We start from the raw sequence: 13,741 nt of genomic DNA, 5'->3' as shown, positions 1-13,741 counted from the left end.
ACAGTGAAAAATTAGTGATGCTGTCTCAGTAATCCTTTAAACTCAGCATGTTTGCTTCTATCAAAGGCATCTATATGAATATTGGGAGAAATATATCAAGCCAGAGGCTACCATTTGTTGAAATATCAAACTCCCAGCAGCAGTCATCTCAATGAGTAAAGCAATGACTGGGATTGTTTTTGCTACAGTGTCTTCACCGTTATAATGCTGAGAGCTGGAGATGTTTGAATGGACTTTTCTTAGAGAGCCAATGATGAGCCAGAAGATCAGTGAACGGTAGATGTGCCACTATCTGATCTTCGCCATGTGTCAAACTTCTGCATTTGGCAGTATTCAGATGAGAGTCTGGGATTTCCTTTGATGTGAGCAACTGATAGCACTTAATATCCCTTTCCTTCAGAGCCACAGTCTGTCTGACTATTAATATACACCTTATACCATCTCCATGAGCTTAAAAAGCTCATGTTCAGTTACGTGACAAAAGTGATAAGCCCCATAATACAGTAACAAACCCAAATATATTAATTTACTGAAAGTGACTACTCACCTGCAAGCTGGTTTGAGTATCCACCTGGACCCCTGGGTAGTTAAGTAGAAGCCGGACCAAGTTTTCATGGCCAGACTGTGCTGCCAAGTGTAAAGGTGTGTATCCTGACTGAAATGAAAGTAGTAATAACATTAAATCTTGATTCACCTGGATTGACTATTCACAGTAATAAGACCATAAAACTATACACAGGAGCAAAATTGAGCCATTTGGCCCATCGAGTCTGCTCCAATATTTCATCATGGCTGATCCAATTTCCCTTGTAACACCATTCCCTCCTGTCTTCCCGGCCTGACAAATTAAGAATCCATCATCCTTCACCTTAAATACATCCAATGATCTGGCCTCCACCGTGGCAACAAATTCCACAGATTCACCACCCCCAGCTAAAGAAATTTCTTCTCATCTCCATTCTAAATGAATGTCCCTCTATTTTGAGGCTGTGCCACCAGGTCCTAGGCTCTCCCACCGTAGGGACCATCCTCTCTACATTCACTCTTTCTTGGCCTTTCAACATTTGATAGGCTTCAATGAGATCCCCCTTCATTCTTCTAAATTCCAGTGAGTACAAACCTAAACCCATCAAATGCCCCTCATACAATAAATCTTTCATTCTCAGAAACTTCCTCTGAGCCTTCTCCAATGTCAGCACATACGTTCTTAGATAAGGGGTCCAAAACCAGTCACAGTACTTCAAGTGAGGCCTTATCAATGCCTTATAAAGTGTCAGCATTGCATCCTTGCTTTTATTTGCTAGTCCTCTTGAAATGAATATTACCATTGCATTGGACTTTGTCAACACTGACTCAATCTGTAAATTAACCATTAGGGAATACTGCACATTGACTCCCAAGTCCCTTTGCAGCCCGGATTTAATTTTCTGCCCATTTAGAAAATTGTCTACACTTTTGTTCCATCTGCCAAAGTGCATGATCATACATTTCCCAAAACTGCATTCCATCTCCTACTTCTTTTCCCGTTCTCCTAATCTGTCTAAGTCCTTCTGCATCCACCCTGCTTCCTCAACACTACCTGCCTCTCCATCATCAGCAAACTTGGCACAAAACTATCAATTCTGTCATGGACCTAGAACATAAAAAGTGGTCCGAACACTAGCCTCTGTGAAACACCACTAGTCACTGGCAGCCAACCAAAAAAGGCTCCCTTTATGCCCACTCTTTGCTTTTTGTCAATCAGCCAATCTTCTATCCATGCTAGTATCTTTCCTGTAATACCATGGGTTCTTATCTTGTTAAGCAACCTCATGTGTGGCACATTGTCAAAGGCTTTTTGAAAATCTAAGTATACAAGTATACAACATCCATCAATTCTCCTTTGACTGTCCTTCTTGTTATTTATTCAAAGAATCCTAACAGATTTGTCAGGAAAGATTTTTCCTTAAGGTAACTCTTCCTGACTTTGGCCTGTTTTATAAAGTGCCTCCAAGTATGCTGAGGCCTTATAGTTAACAATCAACTCCAACATCTTCACAACCATTGAGGTCAGGCTAACTGGCCTATAATTTCCTTTCTTCTGCCTCGTTCCCTTCTGATATAGAGAGTCAACTCTAATAATTAGTAGTGCAAGCACACTCCAGTAGTTTAATGATTGTGAATCATTTTCTCTTACCCACAAGCTAAATAACAATTAATGTGTAAACATATTATGTCAGCTATGAATTATTTTATGATACTTACATGTGGAGCACTTCTAATTTTACTCTTTTTTTCCCTTTGCTCCCTTCTTCATTGTTTAATTTAAAATTTGTCCCCTATTGAAAGTGCAATGACAAACCACTCCTGTAGAAAGATCTGCCATGAACAACAGTAATCAAGACCATGATCACCCATATAATACGACATGGCACATAATGATGACTATCAGCAACAACAGGGACTTACTGCACCAAAGGTGTATTGTTTCTTTCACAAGGGTTTCTTAACATCTCCCAGACATAGACTTGGGTGTCCTCTGAGTCTGATGAAATTAAGACTAAGTCCTTAGGCTTTAACATACAGAAATGTAATATGAACTTTGATCTGACACGCTTTTCAGAACATTCAACCACCTGAGTCTCCCTTGCCATTTGTTGTTCTTGGCCATAGTTTAATACTTTTGTTAGGAGAAAAAACTATTATGGTCTTGAATTTAAAATAATGATAAGAGCTAGTGACATTACCTTTTGATAAAACATAACACCTATTGTCTTTTTTTGTTCTGGACAACAAAAGCATATTCCTTTAAGTGCTTTTTATAACCTGATATATGTGGTTGATGCATCATCAATAACTCTCGGAGACGTGAGGCAAGATATAGGCTTTATTCGCTGGAAGAGAGCAGTCAGCAGCAAGAGATCACCATATGACATCCTAGAGACTGAGGGAGGAGCAGTGCCTCCAATCACCTTTATACAGGGGTCTGTGGGAGGAGCCACAGGAGCAGTCAGCAGAGGGGACGTGTCCAGACAGGTATATGTAGTTCACCACAGCAGTGTCCAGGGAGGGTAGCACCTCCGGTGAAAGGGCTTGTTGTGTCCATTCCGGGGCAGCTTACTCATCTTTGGTCCCCACTGGGACCACAAGTAGCTGTCTGCGTGTGACAGTGGCCATACCTCGTATACCAGTTCAAAAGGTGGGCCACACAAGGTGAGAGTCGCTGGCAAGCCTCATATCCCGGTGTTATAGGGACATGGTCATCCTAGCATGCTAAGTCTGCTCTGGCGGACTGGGCGGATGAGATCTACAGTGAGATCCAATGGCCAGGAAGGCGTTTCCACATTGCTCTGTGGAGAGCGAAGGGCATGATGAGGCACAGAAGATGTTGTGGTCATCCAATGCAACCAAATAAGTCCCCAGTTTGTAACACTTGTTTGTACCACTGGACCTGGACTTCTGTGGTCAGGAGAGTTGAACTGCCCCAGTGCGCCAGGTTTTCCACTTAAAGACTCTCCTGCACACATCTATTGGACATGATGGACAACCACCATACCCTGATCTGAAGGCAAGTATTTTATTTACTTTATTCATCACCATTTGCAAAAAGTACTGAAATTCTTGTCTGCAAGTCTGTTTAACTTAAAATACAGCAGTAAGTGAAGGTCTAATAAAACTGCTTCAAATCAATAAACCCGATCATAGCGTCCCAGTTTGTTGTTTGTAGCAAGTGGAAGAAGGACAGCAACTCTTATTACCTCACTTGGCTGCTTTTTTGTTAGATGTCCCTCACTGGTGATCTTTGGGGTCTCACTGCGTATGGTTGCCGGCATCTTGGTGAGAATCTCCCTCACAAAGTCCATCTGGCCAAAGTGTGCGGCCACATGAAGGGCTGTGAATCCAGTCTCCAGGGGAGAGAAAAAGGAAAGTTTGGTTAGATTAATTGTATTTTAGTTTTATAGAGCTTGGGCTCGCTAGTGTGCATGCTTGAAAAAAACAATCTAGAATCACATGATGAAATCATAGCTAATTTGTCATAATATTTTAAGGCTTGTGAGCATTGCACCAAGATTTGCTTTTGTTTTTGGATCAGTTATATTCAAAGCAGGCCGTAAGGTGGGGGCAAGGGGTGTAGTACATTTATTCCGTTATGTTTTGCCTCCTGAGGAACAATATACATATTTCTATCTGAGCTGCGGAACATAAGAAATAGGAGTAGGAAATGGCACCTTAAGCCTGTTGCAAACAATAATGTCATGACCTCGATAAATCAGCCTTTGCAGTCTCAGAGAGAGAGGATTCCAAGACTTACAACTTTTGAATGAAGTCCCCTCCCATCTCCATCTTAAATGGGTTACCCTTTCCATCTACTTCAGAGCAGGTGAGCAAGTCAAAATTGTTTTTAAAGGCTACTGCCACAAAGTTGCCAAATTCTATCTTTATATTTGCATAATAAAATGCTAAATCCACTAATAGCCTGTGAGAAGATCACTTTACATAGATTTACAGAGTAATACAGTATAGATACAGGCCCTTTGGCCCAATTAGTCCATACTGACCATGTTGACAACCAAGCTGGTGCAAATGACTCTTATATCTTTAAGCAGTGCCTCTCCAAGTGTTTCTTATAAATGATGCCTGCTGTGACCATTTCATCTGGCAGTTCATTCTTTATATTCACTGCCCTCTGCATGAAAGAATTGCCCTCCGTTCTCTTTTAAATGCATGCTTTTGTCTTTTCCCTTCAAACAGGTTCCCCAGTTTAACCTAATTCCCCGAAAATTAGTCTTTCACTCTTTTAGGAACCTTATTGCATTCTTAAAAGCAACAGAATTAAGGTCACTAGAGCAGCTTCAGTTATTTGCCCTGCCTTATTCCCTAAAAGGAGGCCAATTATTGCGCCCTCCCATAAAGGGTCCTCCACACACAGACTCAGGAAGGTTTCCTGGACAGAGTTTACAAATTACACCCTGTCAGGGGCCCTCTACAGTGCTCGTGGCTACCCTGGCTACTAAACGTACTCTTGTTGGCCACTACTTTGTCATAGGACTCGCTCTCACAGATTCCCACACCCTGACAATGTTGTTCAAAAACTCCAATGTAGCAGTGGCTCATTTCCTTGCAAGGTCCCTCTCCGGTTCAAGTGCAACCCATCCTCTTGAACTGGCTATCTCTACCCTGAAAGAGATATCAAAAGTCCAAGAATGTGGGAACAGACAAGGTGGGATTGCTTGAGGAACTGGACAGAGAATTCCTGCAGTGTGTTCTTTCACTACCTTCCTCTTTATTGTGTACAGCAAGCACTACTGCCATTATCTTTACATATTGTACCAAGCATTTCAATCCAGTACATTGCCTAACAATATGTCAATGTTACTAATGTTTCACCTTTAAACATTGTATGTGTGAATCATTTGAAAGACTGCTACATCAGGCCCAGCCATTCAGTAACCAGAGGTGGTGGGACCCTTTTGTTTATCTTTTTCCCAAAAGTATACTTTATCTATAATGTATACAATAAAGACGATTGGGGCATGTCTTTCTTTGCATTCATTTCACCTGCATTTTCAGCCAAATTAATCCTACTTCACTGAAAACACTTAAAGAGAATTCAGAAATCTTATCACAATATATTCTTGAATAACATACCAATTTGTGAAAATGGTTTTGTGTTCTGCTTTTGAAATGACTGTTACTTCACAATAATAATCTTTTTGGCATTGTTAACTGAATCTGGATTATTTTTACTCAGCTCTGTTCAAATCTGTGTCTCTATTCTGGACACACATTACCCAATGGCATTATATCTACAGCTCCGAGGAGGAGGAAGACACAGAAGAAATAGTTAGTCTGGATACAATTTCTTCCTTTCTAGTACATATTCAATCATCATAATCCATGTACTGGAACATTCTCAAATTTCCATGAGTCCACACATTGGCCCACTCTTTTCCTGCTCATAAGTGAACTTGGTATTGCTCCATGTGCCCAGTTCTTTCAAAGAGAGTGAAGATCTGTTGCAATAGTTCTCTGAAATATGGGCCTGGTTTAGTTCATTAGGAAGTGTGAATCTCTAGAGACCTATCACAGAAATACAACAGGAATTATTTATTTTTTAAATTATTTAAGTCTGCTTTACAAAATAACTGGGTGGCAGATTACCAAATGCAATGATAGAAACTATTTAGTATAAGTTAACAGTCAATTATCAGAAATACCACTGTAAGTATATAATTGCACAGTAATAACTGAAACTATTTGCAGATGATATGGAAGTGGATTTTTCTTAAAATTGTAACAAAATTATTAGCAAGGATCTTGTAAATTTAAATTCCATGAGATTGTGGAATGAGTACTGATTTAGTGACTAACCTTTGTGCTGGTTATTTTAAAGGATAGCGTGCCTTTGAGAGCTTCAAGGACATTAATGTGTCCATTTTTAGCAGCCAAATGAATTGTGTTCATTCCCTCCTAGAAAATGAAATGAAATCAACAAAAATGATTATATACTAGAGGAATCAGAACCATTAATTATAGTGAGTAAGCAGAATGTTTGATTATTTTCAAAATATAATCTAACCCTGTTTATTATCTTGCACAGGTTATTGATAGTTAATTGTACTACAGTGCTACATTCTCAATAGTCCAAATCATGAAAGAAACTGCTTAAACACGTGTCAGCAATAGAGCTGAGAGAGGTTCAACATTGGACAGAATGAGAAAATCATCAAAACACAATTGTGGAAAGAAATTAGTGACAAAGACAACTTCTAGGTGCAAGTGAATGTTGGATGAAATTCTGATGAAGGTTATTGATCTTAACTAGTTTTTGCTCTGAATTGATGATGCCTAGTGTGATAGGCTGTGATATGTGGTTGGTGAGGTGAGTATAAAGGTCATCATACAGTAGTTTGGTTAGCCATGTAACAGATGGTCTTCATGTCACCCAGGGCCTGAATGCTCCCTAGGTTCATCTGGCATTAGGAATGAGGAAGGGTGGCTGGAGTTTGCAGTCGGACAGAGTTCCTGTCAATGCAAGGATGGTAGCTGTATGATGTAATCAGAATTGATCAGCTCCAAGGAATCATAGAGTCATAGAGTACTACAGCACAAAAACAAGCCCTTCAGCCCATCTTGTCTATGCCACCTAATCTTCTGCCTAGTTCCAATTATCCTTGAAATTTTCTGAGAACACCAAAAATAATCTTAGCTTTTATAGCCTTTTCTATAATATCAGTTCTCAGCCTGAGTGCACTGGTGCTAATCCTGCTATCGGCAGGTAAAATCTGATAGGTATTTTCATACTGTCAATTTTGAATCTCAATGAGGCCCTCACTTAACTGAAGTGAAAGCCTTTTACTATCTGCGATGTTCCATTGAAGTAGGTCATGTGCCCTTCCATACTCCACAAAGGTTTACTTCTTTATGGCACCAAAGAATGCTAGTTGGTTTGGTTTGGTATAGTAGCTCTCACAGGTACAAGCCTGAGCTCAGTTGCTGTCCGTGTGGATTTTGCACATCCTCATTGTGACTGCATTGGTTTCCTCCCACATCCAGAAGGCATGCAGGCTTGGAGTTCAACTGGCCTCTATAAATTGCCTCTAGTGTGCACATGAATGGTAGTCAGGTGTGAGTGTGGGAGGGGGAGGGAGGTCAAGAGGAATGGGGAAATAAAGCGGGATTAGTGTAGGAGAGTGCTTGATGCTTTCTGCGGCTTCAGAGGGCTGAAGAGCCTGTTTCTGTGCAGGATGAATTTATGGCCCTATTCGGCTCACTAGATCCATGCCTTCCCTCAGGGGAACAATTAACATCAGGGGTTAAGTTTTAAATAAGCATGATGGCTTCTGGCCATTATCAACAAGGCCTGGGAGCCATTGGAATGTCCTTTGTACTAAAACCTTTCACACTGAAATGTAATAAATACTCTCATCTGGCAGAAGATACAAAAGTCTGAAAGCACATACCAGAAAGCTCAAGGAGAGCTTCTATCCTACTGTTATAAGACTATCAATCATGCCTCATATATGATAAAATGGACTCTTAACCTCTTAATCTAAATTGTCATGGTCTTGTGCCTTATTGTCAGCCAGCATGGACTGTCTCCATAAATATAACATTTTTCGCACTCTGCTATATTTTCCCTTATACTACCTTGACGTACTGATGTGAAATAATCTGTATGAATGACATGCAATACAAAGTATTTCACTGTACCTGACTTATACTGTGCTATATTCATCATACTGTATAGTTACTAACATATAATGTGATATATGCCACAAAACAAATTTTATGTCATCTGTCACTGCTAACAAATCTGATACTAATACCTTGGTATGTATGACAACAATAAACCAATTTACAAATTTTATCAATTAAAGTTCACTATATCCCAAACTGTAAATGATGAAAGCTACCATTCCATTAGAATTTTTTAAACTATTGAAAGGATAATGCAATGTTAGCCTTCATCACATAAAGTAGCAAAGAATCAAAGTTATGGTGCAGGTTTATAGAACTGTGCATAATTCTTATCTTACATATTGATCAGCCCAGATAGGGCAGCAAAGGGAGGATATATTGGCCTTGAGCAGTCAAATAGGTTACTTTATCCTGGATGGTGCTGAGGTGCTTTAGTCTGTCGCTTTGTCCACATTTCACAATGTTTCCCAGTTTATTGAATATTGCCCTGCATTGTTGCATCTCTCCGAATCCATTACCACTGACGTCAGAGGTTGAATTTTCTACTTTAAAAGTTCAACTCATCACAATATCTATATTCACCCTGCTAAAGTCACAAGTTTTCCTCCTCCTGTAAAGCCAGTTTTGTATCATCTGTAAACTTTATCATGCCCCCAAATTAGTTTTACATAAACATGTACAACAAAAGGCACAAGTCAAGTTCTGAGACTAGTGAGAGTCCTTTGGTGACATCTTTCCAGCCACATATATAGATATAGAGTGCTCAACCATAATTCTATGAATGATGTTGTGTTGTCTGATCTCCTGAATGTTTCTAGTAATTTGTGCGGAGGTTGGGGTGGGAACTATAGTATGCACTAGCAATTTCAGGGAACTAGAGTAACAGCAGGGTGGAGATGCATCTCTACCAAAGGAAGAATATGCTGCTCCTTCCCCCCTGCAGATCACCCTTGGGCAAGGTCTAGCATCTGCTTAGCCCCTCAATTGGAGTCATGTAAAACCATGGGAGCAGGTGGTGGATGGTCATATGAGTAGCTGGTGCATGTCACATGTCCTGGTTCTGCAACTACTAATGCCAGACAGACAACCTCTGAAGAGTATTGAAATGGCTGGGGTCACCTGTCTTGTAAAGACACTGCCCAGAAGATGACAATGTCAAACCATTTCTGTAGAAAAAAATGCCGAGAACAAACATGGCACATAACAAATGAGAATAAAGACATTGGTCACCAAGTCTCATAAGACAATTTGAACTTCTTCCAGGGTACTCAAACTTCTTCCAATTAAGACTTCTCTTTCCAGCCTGTCAAGAACCGGGACTGGTTTGCAGGCAAGGTTCACAGACTGATACCTTCTCTGATACTTCTAGATTTGCATAGTGAAAGATAAGTGACAATGTAGTGGCATTTGCCTTTCCTACTGGGATGTCACCCTGGGCATGTTCCTTCGTTTCATTTCCAGGCATGGCTGTGCAGAGGCACTCCAGAGCAACACACACAAAATGCAGGGGGAACCCAGCAGGTCAGGCAGCATCTATGGAAATGAATAAACTGTTCACATTTCAGGCCAAGACCCTTCTACTCCAATGCCAACACACAGGATCATAGAAACACTCAGCAGATCAGGTACTATCAGTGGAACAGGATCAATACTTCACCTGATGACCTTTCATCAGCATTCAGAAAAAATAGTTAAATTTATTTCACATTACAGACAGGGGGGAGGGTGGTGAGAACAAAGTGAGCAAGAGAAACCAAATAGCATAGAGGTGGTGATGCTGGAAGGGAGAAAGTAGTGAAGGCATATTAATTATAAATGATGTCTCTGGGTGAGGCATAAACAAAGAAGTTGAAAGAAAACAGAGGGGAGGAGAGAGACAAAAAGAACAAAATTGGGAAAAAAATGTTGGACTTGTGAAGTAAAATAACATTACAGATGCTAGAAAAGAAAACAGGAAGTACTGGAAATGCTCAGACAGTCAGCCAGCAGATAACACAGAGTTAATGTTTCTGATTAATGATCTTTCGCCAGGATAGGCCAATTTTAATGTAAACTGGAATGGCTGGTATTCTGAAATTGCTTAATTTAATGTTCCCCTTAACATTAAGTATTCCACTTGCTGCAAATTTGCTCAGCCTGCTGAATATTTGAGGCACCCAGTTTTAATTCCGATTTCCAGAATCTGCTGTATTTTGTGTTGCATTAATATAAATTAAGTTGGCAGCGTTCTGACACTGGACTAAATGAGGTCCATGATTCACTAATGTGAGTGATCAGAATCACAGGGTGCACACACATCGTTAAAAACATGGCTATTGATGCAGGAAAAAATGAATATATTTTCTTGACTTGTGTTTTGTTAAGTGGCATGAATAGGCATTGTATGAATTGGGGTGGAAAGGGGAAAGTTACAGAATTCATGTGGAGAAAGAAATAAAGTATTATAAAAGCAATGGAAACCTCTAAGAATTATTCAGTAGGTTAATTAGTTCAAATTATTGCATAAAAATAGCATGTCAATGCCAACATATATACTCCACATAAACTATCACTGCGTTGAATCTAACAGGACATCTTCAATTCTTTTTCTCATCCTTTACTTAATTAACTTCACCTAAAAGGTGTCTGTCTGCAATATTTGCTTCAGCTATTGGAATGTGGCAGCACATTCCAGAGTCTTTTCCAAAATGTTTGATAGATTTTTTTAGATTTTTGTGATTATATTGCATTCATGACCAAATCTCCTCCCCTCTACCCTATCCTCCTCCTCCATATTTTTAAGGACTCTATTAGACCAAAACTCACAGCGTTCTCATCAGTGGCAGATGCACCGGCCTCCAGCAACACCTTAACAACCTCAGCATGACCTCCAGCGGCAGCCAGGTGCAGAGGACTGGAGTCTTTATTCTGAAAAATACCAAATCCTGATTATGAAAACAGGGAAAACTTGTACATCAATATGTCTGTGGGTCCTCTTTCCCATCTTCTTTTTATAATCATCATTTCTCTAATATGTTTGTGAAATTAGAAAGTTTTGTTTTTTCAAACCAGTTTTTAAATTAGATTTTTGCCTCTGAAGAAAATCAAGTGTAAGGGTTGAAATTTACTTTGTTAGGGTAAACCCTGCCGCAAGTAAAGCACGTCAACTGCTTAAGTTTAAAACTTCAAATTAAAGATCCTCAATAACTTGAATCAAAAGTTATCAAAAGCAGTTAATGGACACAATACATGTTATTAGGACCTGATTTCTGTTTTAATAGGGAACTTCTGCTCTTCAAGGGGATTTATCACCTGTTCTGCTTGGCCAATTCAGTTCTGCCAATTGTCATAAATAGAACCTTGATTGAACAAAAATATCCCAGTTATGTAAGTTATATACTGAAGGTGTATGTTTTGGGAGAGGTATAGAGGCGTAGAAGTGTAGAGAGAGGGAGAGAGAGAGACTATCTATCCATTGTGAGTGACGAGGATCACTGACATCCTTGGGTGGGTTTGTTTGTTACTTCTGTGTCCAGTGGTGACTGGTGAGTCCAATCTGGCCTAGGAAGTACCTCCCACATGTGGGCAAGTGTGTGAAGATTCTGTAGTTGAGGTGCCTGCTGCTCGTTCTTTCCACTGTTTCTTTTTTGCTTCGGCATTGCGATTCTTTTCAGCTTTGATGGCACGCTTATTGAGAATGCACCATGATGGACAATTCAAGGCTGCATGTTCCCAAGAAGTGTAGTTGATTTTAAGGGCCTTCAGCAAAGTCTTGAGCATGTCCTTGAATCATTTTCACTGACCACCATGAGAACACTTCCCTGTGGACAGTTCCTTGAAGAATAACTGTTTGGGGATGCGATCATCTAAAATCTTGGTGACACGGCCTGTCCATCTGACTTGATGTTTTGTCAACAATGTGCAGGTGGTGGGCATGTCTGCTGCAGACAGCATCTCCATGTCAGGAATTCTGTCTTGCCAATTGATTTTCATGATCTTCTTTAGGCGGGACAAGTGGAAGTGGTTCACTCTACATGCATGTCTCATGTACACATTCCTTGTTTCACACACGTAAAGGAGGGTGGGTAGGATGACAACACAGTAGAGTTCCAGCTTGGTCTTCAGAGTAATTCCCCTTTGCCCCAGTGTCACATAGTTTCCCAAAATTGGCACTAGCCTTGGTAATCCTCAGGCAGACCTTGTCAATGCGAACTCTTGAGAGTGTGCTGCCAGGATACGTGAACTTGTTAACTGTCTGGAGCTGCTGAATGTTCACCGAGATGGACGGCTCCACACAGGTTTGATCTGGGGCTGCTTGGTGCATGACTTCCGTTTTCTTGGTACTGATGGTGAGACCGAAGTTCTTACATCCAGTGGAAAATTTGTCAATGATGTCCTGATATCAGACTCTGCTTATGTTGAGTGCACAGTGAATAGGAAGACTCTTAGTACTGTCCCTTTGACCTTAGTAACGGCTTGAAGCCTGCGCAGGTTGAACAGCTTGCCATCCATTCTGTATTTGATGTGGATTCCAGGATTGCTGCCCTGATTCCAGGATGCATCAGTCAACATCGCACTGAACATTATGCTGAAGAGGGTGGTACCAGCACACATCCCTACTTGACCCCATCTGTGACTGAGAAAGCACCACAACAGTCACCATCATCGAGCACACTGACATCTCGTCATGAGTCTGCCAGGGTGACCAAAATTCACCATGGTTTTCCATAATCCCTCTCACTTCACAGTGTCGAAGGCTTGGTAACATCGACAAAGGTGGTGTAGGGCTGTCTGTTCTGCTCCTGGCATTTTTCCTACAGTTGTCTCACAGCAAAAATCATGTTACTAGCTCTTCTTCCTTTACTGAAGCCGCACTGACTTTTCAGGAGATGACCTTTTTCCAGATGAGCATTTTAGTTTGTCTAGCAGGTCACTGGGTAAGACTTTCCCAGCTATAGAGAGCAACGAGATGCCTCTGCGGTTGTCGCATATTTGGCAGTTTCCCTTGCTTTTGTACAGGTGTACAATGGATGCATCTTTCATTTCTTTTAGAATCTGACCCTTTTCCCAGAAGGACTGGAAGAGCTCTGTCAGTTTGCTGGTTATGAGTGAACAACCTGTTTTGTAGACTTCTGCTGGTATAGCATCTGCTCCAGCAGCCTTGTCACTTGACAGCTGGACTATAGCTTTCTTGGCTTCCTCTTCTTGGGGAAGAGATCTCATGGTTGATGTTTACATGATTAAGACGATCAATTGCTTCCTCATTTATGGTAGATGGTCTGTCCAGCACAGATTCAAAATACTCTGCCCATCTGTCCAGAATCTTGGCCTTCTCAGTGATGAGTGTGGTATCATCTGCGCTTAGGAGGGGCGAGATCCCAGAAGGCTGAGGGCCATAGAGTGTTTATTAGCAAAGAACCTCTTTGAGTCATGTTTATCAGTGTAGCCCTGAATCTCGTCAGCTTTTTCGCAGGGCTAAGAGTAATGCATCTTTCTGAATTTGGCTTGAACTATTCTGCGTGTATTGGCAAATGCTGTCTTCCTGGAGATGCAGGAAGGATCATTCTGATAAGCTCTGTGT

At 40.8% G+C, this 13,741-nt stretch overlaps 1 protein-coding gene across 12 annotated transcripts in view; it reads right to left on the bottom strand.

Moving 5' to 3' along the window:
- trpn1 (transient receptor potential cation channel, subfamily N, member 1) overlaps positions 1 to 13,741 on the bottom strand; it is a 236,916-nt gene that overhangs the window by 19,086 nt on the left and 204,089 nt on the right. For 11 of the 12 annotated variants that reach the window (XR_009513281.1, XM_059975462.1, XM_059975479.1 and 8 more), the window contains 4 exons: positions 10,987 to 11,088; positions 6,352 to 6,450; positions 3,738 to 3,884; positions 548 to 655 (listed from right to left, as the gene is read on the bottom strand). Coding sequence is in view for 11 of the 12 variants with exons in the window: in XM_059975462.1 (XP_059831445.1) it covers positions 548 to 655; positions 3,738 to 3,884; positions 6,352 to 6,450; positions 10,987 to 11,088 (456 nt within the window). In the remaining variant the exon portion in view is untranslated. The remainder of the gene's footprint in view (positions 1 to 547; positions 656 to 3,737; positions 3,885 to 6,351; positions 6,451 to 10,986; positions 11,089 to 13,741) is intronic. The other variant, XM_059975505.1, reaches the window with a different exon arrangement.

The sequence above is a fragment of the Hypanus sabinus genome, chromosome 1, assembly GCF_030144855.1.
Source record: "Hypanus sabinus isolate sHypSab1 chromosome 1, sHypSab1.hap1, whole genome shotgun sequence".
In the NCBI taxonomy this organism is placed as follows: domain Eukaryota; kingdom Metazoa; phylum Chordata; class Chondrichthyes; order Myliobatiformes; family Dasyatidae; genus Hypanus; species Hypanus sabinus.
The sequence above is the reverse complement of the archived record's forward strand: the minus strand, read 5'-3'. Positions and strand labels throughout refer to the sequence as shown.